The 22,466-nt window shown below is 49.7% G+C and overlaps 1 protein-coding gene across 2 annotated transcripts in view; it reads left to right on the top strand.

Annotated features, from left to right (window-relative positions):
• The first annotated feature begins 5,633 nt into the window (after nt 1-5,633).
• Nucleotides 5,634-22,466, top strand: part of Rexo1 (RNA exonuclease 1 homolog) — a 32,664-nt gene continuing 15,831 nt past the window's right edge. Inside the window, exon 1 of one of the 2 annotated variants that reach the window (XM_070008624.1) lies at nt 5,634-5,923. In XM_070008624.1, the coding sequence (XP_069864725.1) occupies nt 5,767-5,923 (157 nt within the window). In that variant the 5' untranslated portion in view covers nt 5,634-5,766. The remainder of the gene's footprint in view (nt 5,924-22,466) is intronic. The other variant, XM_070008623.1, reaches the window with a different exon arrangement.

The raw sequence follows: 22,466 nt of genomic DNA, 5'->3' as shown, positions 1-22,466 counted from the left end.
GAGTTTGGCCTTGCCCAGTGGTGGCAGCTTCTGTTACTGCACAGCCTACGGCAGACACAGCTCCCCAGGACGGTCCCCAGTGCCGCCAGGGCTGCCCACACTTGAGGACTTGGGGGACCACCTCGTTAGCTTGTTCTTACAGCTCCAGCATTATTTGCCTCTACTTCATGCCGCTTCCCGCCAGCAGAGTTTGCTGCCCTTTGGCCCCCTCCAGCTTTCTGCAATTCTGGGAATGTACAGCCTACACCCATAGCCTCTCTGTGTGTGTGGAGGGTGGGGGGAGCTGGAAATACCACCCTTGTGTGGCTCCTGAGGCTCCCGACTCACCTGGGTGCTCTCCACCTGCAGTCCCCAGGCCTCATCTGCCTTAAGTTCTATTTCCACCCACTCCTCCAAGACCGATTCAAGTTCCACCCCTGCCTGCCATGTCCAGACCCACTGCAGCCGCTCTCTCAGTTCGAGACCCCATGTCTTCACCTCCTGTCTCAAACTGTCTCCGCCATCTCCTAACTCAAGTCTACTTAGGACAAATTCCCTGGGCTTGCTTCCCCCATCAGGAAATGTCCTCCTGTGTTCTCTATCCTGAAAGTGCCATGGAGGCTGGGGTGTGGCTCAGTGGTGAGCTTTTGTCTAGCATGCACAAGCCTTTGGGTTCAACATAGACATGCAAATATAAATGTGCATGTATAAAACATACAAATTAAGCTCAGTGCTGGTGGCTCACGGCTGTAATTCTAGCTACTCAGGAGGCTGAGATCTGAGGATCACAGTTCAAAGCCAGCCTGGGCAGGAAAGTCCACGAGACTCATATCTCCAATTAACACCAGAAAAACAGAAGTGGCTCAAGTTTTGGAGCACTAGTCTTGAGTTGAAGAGCTGAGAGACAGCACCCAGGCTCAGAGTTCAGACCCTACAACTGACCAAAAAACAACTGATACAAATTGGGTGCCCATGGTTCATGCCTGTAATCCTAGCTACTCAGGAGGCTTAGATCTGAGGATTGAAGTTCAATTCAGCTCAGGCAGGAAAGCCCATGAGACTTTTAATCTCCAGTTAACCAAAAGCTGGAAGTGGAGCTGTGGCTCAAGTGGTAGGGTGCTAACCTTGAGCTCAAGGCTTACTTGCCAGATGTTTGGCTTATGATGCATCCTTTTGCAGAAGTAAATTTTTTTTTTTTTTTGTTGGTCATGGGGCTTGAACTCTGGCCCTGTATGCTGCCCCTCAGCTCTTCAGCTCAAGGCTAGCACTCTTTTTTTTTTTTTTTTTTTTGTCGGTCGTGGGGCTTGAACTCTGGGCCTGGGCACTGTCCCTCAGCTCTTCAGCTCAAGTCGAGCGCTCTACCACTTAAGCTACAGCGCCACTTCCGGTTTTCTGGTGGTTTATTGGAGATAGGAGTCTCACCGTCTCTCCTGCCCCGGCTGGCTTTGAACTGCGATCCTCAGATCTCAGCCTCCTGAGTAGCTAGGATTACAGGCGTGAGCAACCAGCGCCCAGCAAGGCTAGCACTCTTATCACTTGAGCCACTGTACCACTTCCAGTTTTCTGAGTGGTTTACTGTAGATAAGAGTCTCATGGACTTTCCTGCCTGGGCTGGCTTTGAACTGCGATCCTCAGATCTTAGCCTCCTGAGTAGCTAGGATTACAGGTGTGAGCCACCGGTGCTCAACCCTGCAGAAGTAAATTTTGTGTTATTGAATTAAAAAAAAAAAAAAGCCCAGGGATAGTGTTCAAGCCCTGAGTTCAACAGCTAGGACCAGCACAAAAATAAAGTATCTATACCTATGTATAGATAGGTCTATCTTCTAAATCCTTCATCTTTCCCTGTGTATTTGTGGTACTGGAGATGGAACTGATGGTTTGACATTGCTAGGTAGGTGTTTGGCCAGTGGCCAACAACCCTAGTCTGTTCTCCATTTTCAAGGCCCCCATCTGGGGCTGAGGGCATAGTTCAGGTGGTAGAGGGGCTTTCTGGCCAGTTCAAGGCCTTGGGTTCAAAATCTCAGTGCCATGAGTTCTAACTGCATTTCAGCCCTTCAAAAAACATCAAAGGGGGGCTGGGAAGGTGGCTCAGTGGTAGAACGCTTGCCTCACATGCATGAGGCCCTGGATTTGATTCTTCAGCACCCCATAAGCAGAAAAACCGGAAGTGGTGTTGTGGCTCAAGTGGTAGAGTGCTAGCCTTGAGCTGAAGAGCTCAGGGACAGTACCCAGGCCCAGAGATCAGGCCCCATGACTGACCAAAACAAAACAAAAAAAAGAACAACAAAAACATCAAAGGGCCATCACTTGGTGTAGCTTCAGCATTGCTCACCTGGACCAGTGTAGTCCTAATCACTTGTCCTTCCCAAAGCAGCCACTAGAGGACACACATGAGCACCAAGTCTCCCTCTACTGTCTGTTAGAGCCTTGATCTTCATTCAGGTCAAAAGCTTAAGTCCTAACCGGGCGCTACTCAGGAGGCTGAGATCTGAGGATTGCAGTTCAAAGCCAGCACGGGCAGGAAAGTTCGTGAGACTCTTATCTCCAATAAACCGCTAAAAAACCGGAAGTGGTGCTGTGGCTCAAGCGATAGAGTGCTGGCCTTGAGCTGAAGAGCACAAGGACAGCGTCCAAGCCCAGAGTTCAAGCTCCACGACCGACAAAAAAAAAAAAAAAAACTTAAATCCTGCAGGCATGGTAGTGCACACCTCTAACCAGAGATAGAAATCAGGAGGATTGCTGTTGGTTGGAGGAGAGCCTCAGAAAAAAACAAAAACAGGCCATGGTGGCTCATGCCTATAATCCTAATTCAAGAGGCTGCGATCTGGGAAGGTGGCTCAGTGATAGAGTGCTTGTTTTGCATGCATGAGGCCCTGGGTTCAATTCCTCAGTACTACATAAGCAGAAAAAGCTGGAAGTGGTACTGTGGCTCAAGTGGTAGAGCACTAGCCTTGAGCTGAAGAGCTGAAGGAGTGCTCAGGCCCAGAGTTCAGGCCCCACAACCCACAAAAAAAAAAAAAGAGGCTGAGCTCTGAGGATCACCATTCAAAGCCAGTCTGTGAGACTTATCTGCAATTAAATACCAAGATGGCTGAAAGTGGAGCTATGCTCCAGTGCTAGAGAGCTAGCCTGGAGCAAAAAAAGCTCAAGTACAGTACCCAGTTCCTGAGTCTACACCACAGAAGTGGCACAAGATAAAAACAAGCCAGGTGCTGGTGGCTCACACCTGTAATCCTAGCTACTCAGGAGGCTGAGATCTGAGGATCGAGGTTCAAAGCCAGCCCAGGCAGGAAACTCTGTAAAACTCATCTCCAATTAACCATCAGAAAACTGGAAGGAGCACTGTGGCTCAAGTGGTACAGAGCTTGCCTTGAGCTGAAAAGCTCAGGGACAGAGTCCAGGCCCAGAGTTCAAGATCCTTGATTTAAAGAAGTGGGGGATGTGTGGCTCAACTGTTAGAGCTCTTGCCTAGCAACTGCAAAGCTTGGAGTTCAAACCCCAGTCACACACACACACACACACACACACACACACACACACACACACACACACACACACACACACACAAAGTAACACATATACACCAAAAAAAAAAAAAAAAAGGATGAGGAAATCCTGCAATTTCAGTTACTGAGAGACTGAGATTTTGGACATAATAATTCAAAGCCAGATAAGACTCCATCTCCAAAATAACCAGCAACAAGCTGGGCGAGAAGGGTGGCTCAAGTGGTGGAGTGCCAGTGGATCAAGCAAAGAAACAATTTTGCAAACTCGGAATTTAAACCCTGGTACCTGCAAGATTTTTTGTGTGTGATGGTCTTAGGGCTTGAACTCAGGGATAGGGCACAATCCCTGAGGTTTTTTGCTCAAGGCTAGCCATGTGCCAATTGAACCACAGGTCCATTTCTAGCTTTTTTCTGTTGGAAGCAAGAGTCTTAAGGACTTAACTGCCTGGGCTGGCTTTGAATTGCAATCCTCAGATCACACCTTAGGAATATAGGTATGAGCCACTGGCAACAAGCAAGAATTGTTTTTTTGAGCTGTACTCTGGATATAAGACATTTATTGCAGTCTTTCCCAGTATTGAGTTAGAGGCTCATCGAGTAGAAGATAGTTTTGTCACCATATGGAGGTTTTCCTTTAAATATAGGAAATCTTCACTTAGGTTCCTTGACTTTGATCACAGAATAAGAATTTCTAGACAAGTCACTACTGTAAGAAAGCTTGGTAGAGCTTTATTAAGTAAACAAGCAGGCAAGCAGACAGACAAACTAAAAGCAGACAAACAGAAGGGGAGGGGTACACTCTATAATAGAGTGTGGGTGCTCTCATAGGGAGAGACATGCAGCTCCTTGGGCTGTTGGGGCATTTATACAGTAAAGGCAGGGCAGGGGGTCTGGCTTCAAACTTAAGTAAAGATAAGTGCTTTGTCTGTGCTCTAATCACACCTGGATTTCTGAGTTTCCAGGTAAGAATGCATCCTGCCATAAAACAGATCCTTATCCTTGAGATAAGGAGGCTCCTTGCTATCTGCATTTTGGGGCAGGATTTTTCTCAGGAAGGTGTACATTCTGTCAGATAAGTGTTAATTCTTGGGGTAAGGAATGCATCTTTCAGGAAGGAATTCATCCTCTTGTCTCTCTTTGAAGCAAGGATGGCACTTCATGTTTCTAAATACTCTATTTCTGAGTTGCTTTCACCAGGCCTCAGTTTCCTTAAGTTATTCTGTTTCATTTTCCCCTAAATGATTTTTGTTCCCTTAATCTTAAGGGAAGTATATGAAGGAATATGTCCTGTATTTGCTGTAAGTTGACTGTACCTCATTTTCCTTTATCTATCCTGATTCAGCTTCATTGATTTGGAATTCATTATTTCATTCAATTGTCCCATATCATGGATTCTGTACCTGGCTGGCTCTTTCAGGGTCTGGGTCCTGGTCTGTAGGCTGCTCCAGTCTGATGAGCTTGGCACTTGGCACTGCAAGGTGTGTGTGTGTGTGTGTGTGTGTGTGTGTGTGTGTCGGGGCTTGAACTCAGAACCTCAACGCAGTCCCTTTGGCTTTTCCGATCAAGGCTAGTGCTCTACCTCTTGAGCCACACCCTTGTTTCTGACTTTTTACTGCTTAGTTGAAGATAAGAATCTTAAGAACATTCCTGTCTGGGCTGGCTTTGAACCATCATCCTCAGATCTCAGCCTCTTGAGTAGTTAGGATTTCAAGTATGAACCGCCAGCACCCAGCCTCAGGTTAGTTTTTGAGTGCGAGCCGCGTGTGGGTACGTCCTGGTAGGTACAATAGATCTAACACCTACCGCAGGATTCACTTCCTCCCCTAGGGGGCGCTTTAAGATGCTGTATTGGTGAAATGCAAATGACATGCAAATGACCACAACAGGTCTCAGGGTCTTTTTTTTTTTTTTTTGTCAGGCGCGTGGTAGACAGTCCGGGCACCACAGGAGCCTGCACTCAAGATGCCGGCAAAATACCAACGTCAGTACCTTTAAGAGTCTCGAGGGGCCATAAGCAGGGAATCCCGAGCCTTCTCAAGTTCGAGCTTCCGGGTTTACCGTTCACCGAGACTCCGCGGATCAAGATATTCTGACCAGGCGCGCCGCGGGCAGCCCTTCCCGGAGTCCCTTGCGACGGCGTCCCGGGAGCTTCCGGGGGCCTCGGAGCAAGATGGCGGTGGTGGGGTCCGAGAGGCGCGGGCGGCAGCGAGTGAGGCGTCAGTGAGGGGGGGGCCCGGGGGCCCGGGCGGCTCCGGGCCAGGGCCCCGCCGCGGGACGAATCATGCTACGCTCCACTGGCTTCTTCCGGGCTATCGACTGTCCATATTGGGCAGGGGCGCCCGGGGGGTCCTGCCGGCGACCTTATTGCCACTTCCGGCACCGCGGGGCCCGGGTCCCTGGCGCGCCCGGCGGCGGCGGAGCGGCGCCCCCCGCAGCAGGTAATGCCTGTTCGACCTCCGGGTCTCCGCTCCCCGCTCGGGTCCGGGCTCGGCTCCCCACTCCACGTTCACCCACGTCCCGGCTCCCCGCCCAGCCCCTCTCCCCCCTCCCGCCCCCACGTTCGCAGGTGACGGTTCCCTCCTCCCCCGCCCCCAGCTGGGCTCGGGAGTCCCCGTTCTGGGACCCTCCGTGCAAGTGGCTGGGCCTCTTGAGCTGCTGTCTCCCGCGAGTGTAAGCCGTACACAACGTACTCTGCGCGGCTGACACGGCGCTGGCACGGCCCGGAGCGCTGGGGAGGGGGCTTGGAAAACCGGTGCGGCCAGCGCTGGGCAAACTTGGGACTCTTCCTACCGGTCCCCCACGCTCCGCACTCCCACGAGAAGGAAACCTTTCCGGCCCCCACGTGCTTGTGGCCGCCACTGTTTATTTCCGGGACACTCCCCCCCCCCATCCCGGGCCGCACCCCTAGTTAGCGGCCACCGCTGTCAACACTAGTTTGATTTTGAGTTTAGTGGCCCTTGAAACGCCATCTGCTGTGTTTCAGACACCAGCAAACAGGGAGAGTCCTATCTATTTGCCCGGGAGGGAAGATGCCTTTTCTTTGGGCTGAGATCGCCCCACATTGAACTACCATGCTTATGGATGTCTTAACAAAGTCTGTGGTGAGACCCGAAAGGGTTCTGGCGAAATCTTAACTTGTAGATGGGGGATTTGAGATGAGACATTGGGAAATGGAGCAAAAAAGCAGGGGAAGATCTGGAGGGAAGAAGGAGGATTAAGTTATTCGGGATCTTCTTCCTCACCTTTGTCCCTTGGGAATGAATGACCCTCCCTTTTCATCCCAGATCTATGTATCTTGTTTCATTTCCAGCATTCTGTCTCCTGGGCCCCTGAAAACAGTGGCTTCGGTCTCAGGAGTTTTTTACTTTAAAAGAAGAGCACTCAGCCCAGTGACAGTGGCTCACAACAATAATCCTAGCTATTCAAGAGGCTGAGATGTAAGGATCATGGTTTGAAGCAGCAAAGTTTGTGAGATTCTTACCTCCAATTAATCAGTCAGATGTGGAGCAGTGGCTTAAGTGGTAGCTCATTAGGCTTGAGCAGAGAAAGCTCAGGGGCAGTGTCTAAGCCCTTAGTTTAAGCTCCTGCACGTGGGGTCCCACACACCCCTCCACACACACACAAAAGGGGAGCACTCTAGTTAGGATTAGGTAATAGCCTTTTCTTTGTCAGAAATTTTTTTTTTCCCTTTCTCCAGTTTCTCAGGTAAATGTGTCAAGAACACCTGTACCAGTTGTCTTACAATGCATCCACTGTCTGGCTTCACACCTGGCACCCAACATCCTTGCTCTAAGAAATGTAGAGGATCCAGAGCCACCTAAGTTGGGAACTTTAATCTTAGGGACCTGCTGCTGTGGAAGAAAGAGTTGGCATACCAAGATGTCTCAGCCTGAGGTGGCAGTACACAGGAAATTGTGGTGCTAGGCTATTCATTGGTGGAGAGGGCACCGTTTTTATTCTATCCAAGCACTGTTTTTTGTTTGTTTTTATTTTTTGTTGGTGGTAGGGCTTGAACTCTGGGCTAGGTACTGTCCATGACCTCTTCAGCTCAAGGCTAGCACTCTACCACTTAAGCCACAACGCCCGTTTATTGAAGGTAAGAGTCTCATGGATGGGCTGGGAAGGTGGCTCAGTGGTAGAGTGCTTGTCTTGCATTCGTGAGGCCCTGGGTTCAACTCCTCAGCACCACATAAGCAGAAAAAAGCCAGAAAAAGCCAAAAAAAAGTCCCCCAAAAAACTTGTACAGAGTTTCCTGCTTGGGCTGGAATTGAACCACGATCCTCAGATCACAGCCTTCTGAGTACCTAGGATTACAGGCGTGAGCCACTTGCGCCCAGTTATTACTTTGTTTTGTATCAGTCCTGGGGCTTGAACTTAGGGCCTGAAATTAGGACTTGAACTTAGGGCCTGGGTGTTCCAAGTAGCTTTACTTCCAGCTTTTTTGGTAGTTAATTGGAGATAAGAGTCTTTTCTTGCTTGGCCTGGCTTCAAACTGTAGACCTCAGATCTCAGCCTCCTGAGTAACTAGGATTACAAGCCTGAGCCACCAGAGCCTGGCACAGTACTGTTTTTACTTTGTTACTTTTCATTTCCTGTGGTGGTGTTTTGAGAGCTCCTGACACACAGGTGTCTCACTGGGCATTGGACTCAGAGCCTCACCCACACTAGCTAAGCACTCACCACTGGGTTGCATTCTAGTTAGTGTCCTCCTAAAGGATTAGTTTTGAGGATTAGTTTCCCCATGGAAAATGCACCTGCCTACCTTTTCTCAGATCTGCATTTGCCTTCTGCAGAGAGTCAGGATCCTTCCAAACTCAGTTCTTGCTGTGTGGGTGTTTTTTTGTTTTTTTTTTTTGCAAGGGTGGGGTGGGGGGAGTCGGCGTGGGTCTTGAACTCTGGGCCTGGGCGCTGTCTCTTAGCTCTTCAGCTCAAGGCTAGTGCTCTACCACTTGAGCCACAGTACCACTTCCCATTTTTCTGAGTGGTTTATTGGAGATAAGAGTCACAAGAGTTTCCTGCCCAGGCTAGCTTTGAATTGTACTCCTCAGATCTCAGCCTCCTGAGTAGCTAGGATTACAGGCATGAGCCACTGATGCTCAGCTTGTGTGGGGCTTTTCTGTCACTGTTTTCACCTCATTGTTCACTGGGCCACCCTCAGGAAGCCAAGGAAGGAACCTCCCTTGTTGGAGATTTCAATAGGTCTGAAATGACCATCCTTGGCTGCTGTCCTGGTAGTTGCCTTTTCTTTCATCCAGCAATTATTACTGGTTTTGACTTCTGCTGGTTCTGACTTCAGTGCAGGGTTTTTATTCCTGTGTGTCTCCTCTTTGCTTCCACAGTGGACAATGAAATACACCCATGGGGTTCTTGGGTAAGCAGAGCAGTAGCCTCCTAGAACTGAAGGTGTAGGGGTTGTGCTGATAGCCAATCATGGAGCCCTGGAACCCTGTGCTCAATTTGCCTGTCACTGTGACTTTGTGAGCTGGGTTCTGCATTGGGAAACTGATGAAGAAGGGTGTTCACTCCATATTATCATCACTACCACACCACTGGCAAGAGCAGGTCTGAGGCTACCAGGAGCTGTGGCACATGAAGATGGGAGGAGATCCCGGGGCACAAAGGGCATGGAACAGGGCTGGAAGACAGCAGGGTGAAGCCTTGGGAAACAGATGGGCCAGTGCCACTGTCCACCTAGAGCAGCAGGGCTAAAATACTTTGAGTTCCCTCTGAGCTTTTATCCCTTGGCTATCCAGCTGTTTGGGGCTACTGTTTGGTGAGATGCAAAAAGGGGCCAACTTGGCAGCTCTTGACCCTAAAGCCATGGCTTCCTTGATATGATAAGATGGGAGTCAGGGTATTGGCAGGTTGTTGTTGTGAGTGAGTGTGTGTGTGTGTGTGTGTGTGCGCGTGTGCGTGCTTGCTTGTGCGTGTGTGTGCGCGCGTGCGTGCTTGCTTGCGCTTGTGTGCGCACGCATATGCGGCGCCAGTGCCAATCTGGGCCTTGGACTCAAGGCCTTGGGCATTGTCCTTGAGCTTTTTGTGCAAAGCTAGTGCCCTGCTAATTGAGGCACAACATCACTTACGGCTTTTTCTGAGTAGTTTATATTAGAGATAAGAGTGGAAAGTGATGCTGTGGCTCACGTGATAGCTCACCTTTAACTGAAGAGGTCAGGGACAGTGCCCAAGCCCAGCATTCAAGCACCACAACTGACAAAAAAAAAACCCCAAAACATTAGATTTTAGGGCTGAGAAGGTGGCTCAGTGGTAGAGTGCTTGCCTTGCATGCATGAGGCTCTGGGTTCGATTCCTGAGCACCACATAAGCAGAAAAAAACAGAAGGTGGATCAAGTGGTAGAGTGCTAGCCTTGAGATGAATAGCTGAGGGACAGTGCCCAGGCCCAGAGTTCAGGCCCCGTGACTGAAAAAAAATAAAAAAGTGAACTTTTCTACCCAGGCTGGCTTTTAACTGCAACCCTAAGATCTCAACATCCTGAGTTAGAATTACAGGTATGATGCCCAGCCTTTTTTTTTTTTTTTTTGGTGTGTGTGTGTGCATGTACGTGTACGTGTGTGTGCACGCATGCCAATCTTGGGGCTTGAACTCTGGCCTCTCACTTTCACTTGGCTTTCTTTTTTCTTGGGCCAGCCCTGGAGCTGGAACTCAGTGCCTGGGTACTGTCCCTGAGCTTTTTTTTGCTCAAAGCTAGTGCTCTACCACTTGAGCCATAGCTCTACTTCTAGCTTTTGGGTGGTTAATTGGAGATAAGAGTCTCACAAACTTCCCTGCCCTGGCAGGCTTTGAATCAAGATCCTCAGATCTCAGTCTCTTGAGTAGCTAGGATTATAGGAGTGAGTCCCTCGTACCTGACTCACTTCTTTTTTTTTTTTTTTTTTTTTTGTTGGTCGTGGGGCTTGAACTCTGGGCCTGAGTGCTGTCCCTCAGGTCTTCAGCTCAAGGCGAGCACTCTACCACTTGAGCTACAGTGCCACTTCTGGTTTTCTGGTGGTTTATTGGAGATAGGAGTCTCACGGACTTTCCTGCCTGGGCTGGCTTTGAACCTCGATCCTCAGATCTCAGCCTCCTGAGTAGCTAGGATTACAGGCTTGAACCACCAGCGCCCGGCCTGACTCACTTCTGGTTTTTTTTTTTTTTTTTTTTTTGGGTCCGGTCGTGGGGCCTGAACTCTGGGCCTGAGCGCTGTCCCTTAGCTCTTCAGCTCAAGGCTAGCACTCTACCACTTAGCTACAGCTCCACTTCCGGCTTTTTTCTTTTTGCTTATGTGGTGCTGAGGAATTGAACCCAGGGCCTCAGGCATGCAAGGCAAGCGCTCTACCATTGAGCCAACTTCCCAGCCCCGTGACTCACTTCTTTTGTAGCTTTTTTTTTTTTTTCCTTCCAGGGCTGAGGACTGAACCCAGGGCCTTGTGCTCGCCAGGCGGGCGCCCTTCCGCTGAGCTAAACCCCCAGCTCCTTCTGACTCACTTCTTTTCCATTCAAGGCTGGTGCTTTACCACTTGAGTCACACCTGCATTTCTGTGCTGTCTGTTGTGTAGTCCACACAGCCACCTGGGGAGCATATATCAAGATCATTGCAGCAGGGGACTGCAAGGTGACAGCCATGAGTGAGGTGAGGTTTTTACCCCACTTTCTGTGTTGTGTCTTAGGCACAGACCCAGCAGTGTTTATAACTTTTTCTGGATGGGGCTATAGATTGTCAGTAGAAGTGCCAATTCCTAGGACAGGCACTGTGAAGGAGGTTTAGGTTAGCACATCCTCATCCTGTGTAAAGGAATAGGGTTTAGTGGAGTGATGTTCCTTGGGGAAGGAAGAGAGGCAGCTAGGATAGGGACTAGGTATAGGGCTGGAGGGGGTATGGAAATGTCAGATGGACCACAGCTCCATGGGTGGGCACAGCTCCCCTGGTCTTGGTAGCCTGAGCCTCCCAGTACATGGGATTTATTCTGCTGACCCTTCAATTGCGGACCTCGGGTGGACTCTGAGGTCCTGCCTAGGTTCCCACAGCATGTACCAGGACAGTCCCTGTCTGTGCTACTCCAGCTCCTGCTAACACACCTGGGCCCAGGACCACTTGGTTTCCAGTATGGAAAGGTCCCAGCACTCTGTCCTGGAAGAGATAGAATTAAGAGACTTGACTCTACAGGGAGACTGAACCAAGAAGAGGGAAAGAGGCCAAGAAGATGAGGCACTTGCTTACTTCGGTTTTCCTTCTATGAGCTGTGACCATAGCAGTCTCTGGCAGTCCAGGATTAGAGGGAGATTGTCAGCTGCTTTCCCATGGTAGGTCCCAGCCATCAAACAGTTGGAGGTGGGGTGTTTGTCACCTGTGTGGGTCTCTTAGAAATCTACAAGGGGAGCCTGTTTAGCTCTTCCTAGGAAGGGAGCTATAGCATGGACTTGCCTGTGGGGAAGAAGTCACTTTGCAGAGAAGCATCCATGAGGGTTTCTGTTACACGTTGCAGGGCTAGCCAGGGTCTACAAGGACCCAGGGTATTTCTTTTTTTTTTTTTTTTTTTTTGCCAGTCATGGGGCCTGAGCTCTGGGCCTGGGCGCTGTCCCTCAGCTCTTCAGCTCAAGGCTAGCACTCTACCACTTGAGCCACAGCGCCACTTCTGGCTTTTTCTGCTTATGTGGTGCTGAGGAATCGAACCCAGGGCCTCATGCATGCAAGGCAAGCACTCTACCACTGAGCCACCTTCCCAGCCCAAGACCCAGGGTATTCTTACTAGCTGGTTGGTAGCAGTAGGCTGGAGGCCAGCCACCCTGGTCTAGGCAGGAGCTGTAGCTGGTGGAGGTACAACACTATGGGCATGGGCCATAGTGTCTTGTGCATTGTAGGGTTTGGAGTGGGTCCCTATTTCTACTCACTGATGTTAGTGACCTTGTTACTCTGCCTGACTGACAGCCATAAAGATTCCCAAATGTTGTCAAGTATCCGCCAAAAAATTCTATTCAACAGATTTTTTTTCTTTTTGTTGGTTGTCGAGCTTGAACTCAGCCTGGATGCTGTCCCTGAGCTCTTCAACTCAGGGCTAGTGCTGGATCACTTGAGCCACAGTGCCATTTCCGGTTTTCTGGTGGTTAATTGGAGATCAAAGAGTCTCATGGGCTTTCCTGCCTGGGCTGGCTTTGAACCTTGATCCTCAGATCTCAGCCTCCTAAGTAGCTAGGATTACAGTCATGAGCCACTGGTGCCCAGCTCTTTCTTTCTTTTTGTCAGTTGTAGGGCTTTAACTCAGGGCCTGGGCACTGTCCCTGAGCTCTTGCTCAAGACTAGCACTCTGCCACTTTGAGATACAGTACCACTTCTGGTTTACTTTCTTGCTTGGGCTGGCTTTGAACTGTGATAGATCCTTAGATCTCAGCCACCTGTGTAGCTAAGATTACAGGCATAAGCCACCAGTGCTTTTGTGAGCCTCTTTGCTTCCTGGGAACCTGAGAGTCCCTTGTGGCTTCAGCGTTCCTCCTAACTTGGCATTAAGTTCTGGTGTTCCTTTGTTTTCTCTGCCTTGTAGAAGTGGGATTAGAGGACAATGGTGTCTCTCCAAGGCAGTCTCCCTCCCTCCCTCCCTCCCTCCTTTCTTTCCTTCTTTCCCTCCTTCTTTCCTTCCGGGCCTGAACTCTGGGCCTGGACGCTGTCCCTCAGCTCTTCAGCTCAAGGCTAGTGCTCTACCACTTGAGCAACAGCACCACTTTGGCTTTTTCTGCTTATGTGGTACTGAAGAATCAAACCCAGGGCCTCATGCATGCAAGGCAAGCACTCTACCACTGAGCCATCTTCCCAGCCCACAGTCACCTTTGATAAGTGAGGTAAGGCTGAAGCTACCTCCCTCCTGACTGCAAGAAAAACCTGGGTCAGCCCAGCTGGAGGCCCAATTTCCAATATCTGCCTTTTGTATGAGTTGCTGAGGTTTCTTTTTATCGTTTTGTTTTGTCTTGTTTTTGGTCATGGGGCTTGAACTCTGGGCCTGGACGCTGTCCCTCAGTTCTTCAGCTCAAGGCCAGCACTCTACCACTTGAGCCACAGTGCCACTTCCAGTTTTCTGGTGGTTAATTGGAGATAAGAGTCACAGACTTTCCTGCCTGGGCTGGCTTTGAATATTGATCCTCAGTTCTTAGCCTCCTGAGTAGCTAGGCGTGAGCCACCGGCGCCGGGCTGAGTTGCTGAGGTTTGCCGGATTGGATGTGGTATTTATCTTAGAGAGCCTGGATAGCATAGAAAGTCCATGCATGGCTGTGAGTTGGGCTGGATGCCTTTCAGACTTAGAATGTGGTGTCATGGCCACAGCTCACAGGTAAAATTGAACTCTGCTATATTCTGAGTTGATTCCTTTACCTGGACCCTTGGACCACTGGGTACTCTGAGAACTTGGCTTCATGGTTTGTTCTGACCTGTCATTCTACTGCTGGACTGGAACCCTTAGGATTTGGGGGATTTGAGAGCCTCTACTTTGGATGGTTAATAAGACAGGAGTCTCTGAACTAGGAACCTGCTCCTGAGGACCCTGGGCCCTATCTGGGGACACTTGTGACTGGCTGTCACAGCTGGTGGTATGGAGTGGGTAGAGGATGCTGGAGACACTTGCCCAGCACCCTGCATTGCCCTGCAGTGACTACGTGGTCTACAAGGACAGAAAGAAACAAGGAGCTCCACTGCTCCTTCTGTCTGGGTACTCAGGGTAGGGTCTGCTGGGACCTGTGGGGAGCTTAGGGAACCTTTGCAGGTGCTTGAGTTTGCCTAATCCCCATGCCTGCTCCAGGAATTCCACACTGGAGGCACAGATGAGTGTAGTCGACAGAGACCTTGGGTTGCCAGATTTAGGTGACTTGCCTTGCCTTTCTGTATGCAGGGTCAGTTCCAACTTGAGGTGGGCTGGTCCCAGCATAGCTCCCTTAGCCTGGGGGGGTCTGTGCACAATGGGCTTGTGTGTTGTGAGTGACATGAAGGGGCCCAGGGCTCCCCCCCTCCCCCCCAGGACCCTGTATTTCCCTCCTCTACCTTCAGTGGCCCTTTGCATTGTACAATAGTGAGCAGCCAACATTTAAGCAAAGTGTGTGTGTATGTGTGCATATGATACACATGCACACATTGTATTTTATTTATTAAAATGGCTTGGGTATAGCAAGTCCAACTTTTTGTTTTATTTTTTCTACCACTTGATCCACTTCTGGCCCTTTTTTGGTGGTTAATTGGAGGTAAGTTTCAAGGACTTTTCTGTCTGGACTGTCTTCAAACTGTGATCCTCAGATACCAGCCTCCTGAGCAGCTAGGATTACAGGTGTAAGCCACTGATGCTCTGCCCTTTTAAAATTTATTATTATTTATTATTTTTTTTGAAACTCTTCTCACTAGCTTGCCTGTGCTGGCTTCAGACTCATCTTGGACTAAACATTGTCCTGCTTTTGAGTAACTGGGATTATGGACCTATGCTACCCTGCCGGGCTCACAGGTCACTTTTGAAACATGAAATATGTTAGGTCTATAGAAGAAGTGAGTATGGAAGAAGCAGCTGGTCTCTGCGGCTTCCTCAGTGGCTGAGTCCTGGGGAACGGCGCATCATGGTGGTTGCAGGGGCAGTTGTTTCTCACCAGGGCTTGTGGCATTCAGATGTTCTCTAGAATAGTCATGAGGATGGAACTTCCTCCCTCAATTTACTGGGGTGCCCAGCCCTGTGTTCTCTGGGGCTGATGCTTGGCCTGGGCATGTGTACTTGGGCTATTGTGCTTGGAACACAGATGCTGGCCCTGATGCCCGCTAAGAAGGGCCTTTCCAGCCAGTGTGTGGACTCAGGACGTTCCTGAGGGACCAGACACATGGTAGGTGTGACAGGTGTGGAAGCAGTAAGAAAAAGGCAGGCAAGACTTCAGGAGAGAGCAGCTGGCATGCAGTGTTGTAGTGTCAGGCAGTTACTGATTTGTGTTTGGAAGAATGAATAGTAGTTTATCTGGTGGCTGGATTACCCAGATTCTGGGCAGGGAATTAACCTGTAGAAAGGCCTGGAATGAGCTGGGCACTGGTGGCTCATGCCTGTAAATCCTAGCTACTCAGGAGGCTGAGATCTGAGGATGGCAGTCTAGCCCAGGCGGGAAAATCTGAGATTTTTTTTTTTGGGTCGGTCTTGGGGCTTGAACTGTGGGCCTAGGCACTATCCCTCAGCTCTTCAGCTAAGGCAAGAGCTCTACCACTTGAGCCACAGTGCCACTTCCAGTTTTCTTTTTCTTTTTTTTTGGGTCCGGTTGTGGAGCCTGAACTCTGGGCCTGGGCGCTGTCCCTCAGCAGCGCTCTACCACTTGAGCCTCAGCGCCACTTCCGGCTTTTTTCTTTTTGCTTATGTGGTGCTGAGGAATCGAACCCAGGGCCTCACGCATGCAAGGCAAGCACTCTACCACTGAGCCACCTTCCCAGCCCCCCACTTCCAGTTTTCTGAGTGGTTTATTGGAGATAAGAATCTCATGAAGTTTCCTGCTCAGGCTGACTTTAAATTGCAGTCCTCAGATCTCTGCCTCCTGGGTAGCTAGGATTATAGACATCAGCCGATGCCCACTTACGAGACTCTTATCTCTAGTTAACCACCAGAAAACTGGAAGTGGTGCTGTGGCTCAAGTGGTAGAACACTTGCCTTGATCTGAAGAGCTCAGGAACAGGGGCTAGGAAGGTGGCTCAGTGGTAGAGCGCTTGCCTTGCATGCCTGAGGCCCTGAGTTCGATTCCTCAGCACCACATAAGCAAAAAGAAAAAAGCCAGAAGTGGCACTGTGGCTCAAGTGGTAGCCTTGAGCTGAAGAGCTGAGGGACAGCACCCAGGCCCAGAGTTCAGGCCCACAACCGGACTCAAAAAAAAAAAAAAAAAAGAAAAAAAAAAGAAAAGAAGAGCTCAGGAACAGCTCCCAGGCCCAGCGTTCAAGCCCCATCACCAACCAAAAAAAAAAAAAAAAAAAAAAAAAAAGAAGAAAGGCCTGGAATGTTCTCGTGCCCTAGTTTGAAAGGCTGCTTGAGAGCTTCCAGTAGATGCTAGAAGGTAAGGTGAGGCAGCTCCAGCTTGCTGCAGCCCTAAGGGCCAGCAGGCAGGGCTTATCACTGATATACTGGCTTGTCTGTGCACTATAGCATAGGCTTAGGCCTGCTGCTATGGTCCTAGTGGCCTCTAAACTGTTGAAGTCAAAGGCCAGAGGGCCCAGATAGTTCTCCTATTTGCTTCTGGGAGCTGGGTAACCTGCAGCAAGTGTCTGTTCTTTTTCTGGCATCTCCTGTCACCACAATGGCCCTTTGGCCCATGTCAATATTTCAACTCATCCCTTCACAGACGCCTGCCCTGGGCTAGCTGGGCTGTCCTCCTGGGCCAGCATTTTGCATTGCAGGATGGATGAGTGTCAGGAGCAATTGCTAGCCTGGGAAGGTGAGAGGAGGGTGTCATCTGGGGGCTCTGGGGCTTTGTTCTGGCAGGGACTCAGTCTCCACTCAGGTCACAGTCACTTTGGCTTCTCTGTCCCCTAGTGGCTCTGAGTAGTTAGTGCTTCAAGAAGGAGCCTACCGGGGCTGGGAAGGTGGCTCAGTGGTAGAGTGCTTGCTTTGCATGCATGAGGGCCTGTGTTTAATTCCTCAGCACCACATAAGCAGGGGGGGGGGGGCAGAAGGAACCTATCATAGCCAGGTGCTGGTGGCTCATGTCTGTAATCCTAGCTACTTAGGAGGCTGAGATCCAAGGATTGTGATTCAGAGTCAGCCCGGTCAAGGAAAGTCCGTGAGACTCCAGTTAATGACCAGAAAAGTGGAACTGAGGCTCAAGTAGAGCGCTTGCCTTGAGCTGAAGAGTTCAAGGACAGCACCCAGGCCCAGAGTTCAAGTCCCTTGACTTATCAAAAAAAAAGGAGTCTACCATAGGGAGGTGGATCTAAGAGCTATAGAGGCCATCATCTTCCCCTCCTTCCTACTATGGTACAGATGTGCCAGGTGTAGGTAGTTCATTCTACTGGGACAGTTTAGGAGGGCTGCTTGGAGGAAGCTGACTTTGGAGCTAATGAGATAGCGTGAGAAGGCTGCATAACACCTATTCTGAGCCCTTTGTGTTCAGCATACACTGGCCCTCCTTGGTTTTGGGTGGGGAGAACCATTGGCTAGTGGGATGAATATTGGCAATACTGGCTCAGCTTGAAGTGCGACTGCAGTATCCCAAGCACCAGCCCATGTCAAGCAATAAAATTGTGGCTGCTTGTGTGACTAAACTGAGTGTACTTTTTTTGTGTGTGTGTGCCAGTACTGGGGCTTGAACTTAGGGCTTTGAGTTCTAGCTCACCTTTTTTTTTTTTTTGTCGGTCGTGGGGCTTGAACTCTGGGCCTGGGCACTGTCCCTCAGCTCTTCAGCTCAAGGCGAGCGCTCTACCACTTGAGCTACAGCGCCACTTCCGGTTTTCTGGTGGTTTATTGGAGATAGGAGTCTCACGGTCTCTCCTGCCCGGGCTGGCTTTGAACCTCAATCCTCAGATCTCAGCCTCCTGAGTATCTAGGATTACAGGCGTGAGCCACCAGCGCCCGGCTTTTTTTTTTTTTAACCATAACTGATGTACTCAAGCTACACCTCCATTTTAGCGTCTTGCTAGTTAATTGAAGATAAGAGTCAATTTTCTGCAGGGTTAGTTTCAAACTTTGATTCTCACATCTCAGACTTTTGAAGTTAGAATTATAGACATAAACTTATGGTGGTGCCCTACTCTGCATGCTCACTCTTTTTTTGTTCGTCGGGTTTGAACTCAGTTCTTTTCTTTCTTTTTCTCTTTGTGCCAGTTTGGGGCTTGAACTCACTGACTGACTGGGCTAACAACTCCACTTCCAGCTTTTTGGTGATTAATTGGAGATAAGAGCCTCACAAGCCTGGTGCTGGTGGCTCATGCCTAGCTACTCAGGAGGCTGAGATCTGAAATGGCTCAGAGCCAGGCAGGGCAGGAAAAGTCTATAAGACTGCCTCCAATTAACCACCAGTAAGCCAGAAGTGGTACTGTGGCTCAAAATGTAGAGGGAAAAAGCTCAGAGACAGCACCCAGGCCCTGAGTTCAAGCCCCACCACTGACCCCCCAAAAATTTAAAAAAAAAAAAAAACAACTTTCCTGCCCAGTCTGGCTTTGAACCGTGATCCTCAGATCTCAGCCTCCTGAATAGCTAGGATTACAAGTATAAACCTTGCTTCAAACAATTTTCTTTTCCTTTCCTTTTCTTCTTTTTTTCCTCCCTTCTCCTCCCTACTTCTTTTCTTTTATTGCCAGTCTTGGGGCTTGAACTCAAGGCCTAGACACTGTCCCTAAGCTTCTTTTTGCTCAAGACTCGCACTATACCCTTGAACCACAGCGCCACTTCTAGCTTTTTCTGTACCACATTAGGTACTGAGGAATTGAACTCAGGGCTTCATGCATGCCAGGCTACATTCCCACATATCACTAAGCCACATTCCCATTCTGCTGGATGTGATGATGGTCCTGGACCAGATTCCAGGGGCTGTCCCAGTGGGGTGAAAAGCCCAGCATGGTCCCAGTCCCCAGATTCCCTTTGAATACCTGGAAGATACTGCCCTGGCTCCTAATGCCATTTTAAGCTGGGGTGGGGAACTTCCTATGAATTCCCACTAGAAACCCACTTTGCTTTTTGGGAACTGATGAACATGCTCTGGGTTAAAAGACTACTTTTTGTGTGTGAATGCTGGTCCTAGGGCTTGAACCCAGGGCCTGGGCCCTTCCCTGAGCAATTTTTGCTCAAGGCTTATGCTCTGCAACTTTGAGCCACAGCTCTACTGGCTTTTTTGGTAGTTAATTGAAGATGAGAGTCTCATGGACTTTACTGCCTGGGCTAGCTTTTTCTTTTCTTTTTTCTTTCTTTTTGTTTTGGTTGATTGTGGGGCTTGAACTCTGGGCCTGGGCACTGTTCCTCAGCTCCATCTCAAGGCAAGTGTTCTACCACTTGAGCTACAGCATCACTTCGGTTTTCTGTTGGTTAACTGGAGATAAGAGTCTCACAGTTTTCTGCCTGGGCTGGCTTTGAACCAAGATCCTCAGATTTCAGCCTCCTGAGTAGCTAGGATTACAGATGTGAGCCACTGGTGCCCAGTTGGACTAGCTTTGAACTGTGATCTTAGTATCAGATCATATCTTAGCATCTTGTAGGATTACAGGTGTGAGCCACTGGTACCCAGTAGAACATTATTACTACTACTACTATTATTTTTTTGTGCCAGTACTGGGGCTTGAACTCAGGGCTTGGGCACTGACCTGAGCTCTTTTTTTTTTTTTTTTTATTGGTGCCAGTTCTGGGGCATGAACTCAGCCTGGGCACTGTCTCAGAACTTCTTTTGCTCAAAGCTAACACTCTACCCCTTGAGCCATAGTGACCACTTCTGGAATCAAACCCAGGGCTTCATGTATGTTAGACAAGCACTGTACTGCTAAGCCACATTCCCAGCCCTGCTACTTTGAGCACAGCTCCACTTCTGTTTTTGTGGTAGTTAATTGGAGATGAGTATCACGGACTTTCCTGCCTGGGCTGGCTTTGAACTGCCATCTTCAGATCTCAGCCTCCTGAGTAGCTAGGATTACAGGCATTGAGCCAGCACCTGGCTATATATATATATATATATATATTTTTTTTTTGGGGTCAGTCGTAGGGCCTGAACTCTGGGCCTGGGTGCTGTCCCTGAGCTCTTCAGCTCAAGGTGAGCACTCTGCCACTTGAGCCACAATGCCACTTCTGACTTTTTCTGCTTATTTGGTGCTGAGGAATCTAACCCAGGGCCTCATGCATGCAAGGCAAGCACTCTACCATTGAGCCACCTTTCCAGCCTTAAAATATTTTTTGTGTGGACATAAAAGCAATCAATACCCATTGTGGCCGCTTCTGGGGGCAGGGACACCCTACCTGTTTTATCCTGGTATTCAGCATTGGAAGTGCAGTGAGTTCTTGTCCTGTGTTCCTCCTGCCAGCAGATGTTGAGTGGTGAGTGAAGGTTAAGGCTGCTCTTTGAGGTCCCTGTCTCAAAGAGCTGAATTGGCTGGTGTCCCAGGTCTGGCTGGGCAACTTTTCCCTGGATCTGATAGTGTGGCTCCACCTGCTAGGAGGTCCTGGCATTGTCCAGTGGTGCCCTTTGAGTTGATCAGAAAACCCCACATTAGGCCCCATTCCTTTGTGGTGGGCTTCCTGGGAGTGGCATGGTTCTGCATGACTCAGGATCAGGGAGGCTTGAACACTGGGCCTGGGTGCTGTCCCTGAGCTCTTCAGCTAAAGGCAAGTGCTTTACCACTTGAGCCACAGAAAACCACTTCTGGTTTTCCAGTGGCTGATTGGAGATAGAGTCTCACAGACTTTCCTTGCCTGGGCTGGCTTTGAACTGTGATCCTCAGATGTTAGCCTCCTGAGTAGCTATTGCAGGTGTGAGCCACCGGCACTCAGCCCAACATTGTACTTGTGCCACGTGGCGCTGGGCTCCAGTGACCTGTGCTCCAGTGTGGTCCAGGTATATGGTTGTTTCCCTAGGTCTCTGAGGCAGCCATGATACTGTCTTCTGTTCATTCAAATAAGCAGGAGTGGTCCTTAAGGATGTCTTTTGTAGGTATGGGAGAGGAGGTCCCATTGGGACAAACAGGCTTAGAAGTACAGTGGCCCTCTGGGCACATCTGATCATGCTTTTCAGGGGAGATTGTCTACCAGAATCAACTACCTGAAGCTGCAAATCACGAGCTGCTGGGCCCCTCGTGCACATCTGCCTTTGTGGCTTTGTGTGTATGTGTGTCCTGAGGCTTGAACACAGAACCTGGGTGTGGTCCTTGAACTTTTTTGCTCAAGGCTGACATTCTGTCACTTAAGCCTTAAATCAACGTTTAGATTTTTGTTGGTTAATTGGAGATAAGGGTCTCACTGACTCCTACCCAGACTGGCTTTGAACCAAGATCCTCAGATCTCAGCCTCCTGGGCAGCTAGGATTATAGGTGTCAGCCACCAGCGCCTGGCTAATACAAGGGCCTTTTGGGCAAAATCTTTTCTCCGTCTCATGCTACACAGGCAGCTTCCCTGGGCCTGGGGTGAAGGCTTAGTTGATCTCCACCTCTGTGAATATAATTTTTTTTTTTTTTTTTGTCGGTCGTGGGGCTTGAACTCTGGGCCTGGGCACTGTCCCTCAGCTCTTCAGCTCAAGGTGAGTGCTCTACCTCTTGAGCCACAGCGCCACTTCCAGTTTTCTAGTGGTTTATTGGAGATAAGAGTTTCACTTGGGCTTTCCTGCCCAGGCTGGCTTTGAACGTGATCCTTAGAGCTCAGCCTCCTGAGTAGCTAGGATTACAGGTGTGAGCCACTGGCGCCCGGCCTCTGTGAATGTTCTAGAGTGCCAAACCTCAGCTGAAAGGGGCTAGTACTTGTTTGCTTCCTCTTGGTGTCCCTGCCTCCCCCAGCAGGTGAGCATGCTTTCCTTGCTAACTGGTCTGGAAGAGCTGTACTGTATTACTGCCCAAGGCCAGGTAGTGCCCTTTGCAGTCTGGGCCTTTATCAGTCTTAGGGCCTTAAGTAGAGGCTAGGAAGAAATGCAGACAATGGGGTAGATAAGGGCCAGTCCCTTAGGACTCACTGGGTTTCTTTGTTAAAGGAGAAACCCAGTGCTCCCACTGCTTTCCCAGGAAAGAAAGTGCTGGGAGTTTGGAGGAGTGACCCTGTGTTCAGCTTTGCCCACTTTCCTCTCTCTCTCTCTCTCTCCCTCCCTCCCTCCCTCCCTCCCTCCCTCCCCCCCCTCCCTCCCCCCCCCCACCAGTCTTATAGAGGGGCTGGGCTCTGTCCTTAAGCTTCCTTTTTTTTTTTTTTTTTTTTTTGCTCAAGGCTAGCACTCTACCACGGAGCCACAGTGCCACTTCCAGCTTTTTCTGTGTATGTGGTACTGAGGAATTGAACCCAGGGCTTCATGCATGCTAGGCAAGCACTCTACCATTAAGCCACATTCCT

The sequence above is a fragment of the Dipodomys merriami genome, unplaced genomic scaffold (assembly GCF_024711535.1).
Source record: "Dipodomys merriami isolate MVZ:Mamm:240054 unplaced genomic scaffold, mDipMer1.0.p SCAF_70, whole genome shotgun sequence".
Taxonomy (NCBI): domain Eukaryota; kingdom Metazoa; phylum Chordata; class Mammalia; order Rodentia; family Heteromyidae; genus Dipodomys; species Dipodomys merriami.
Note: the sequence above shows the minus strand (reverse complement) of the source record. Positions and strands in the feature narration are given on the sequence as shown.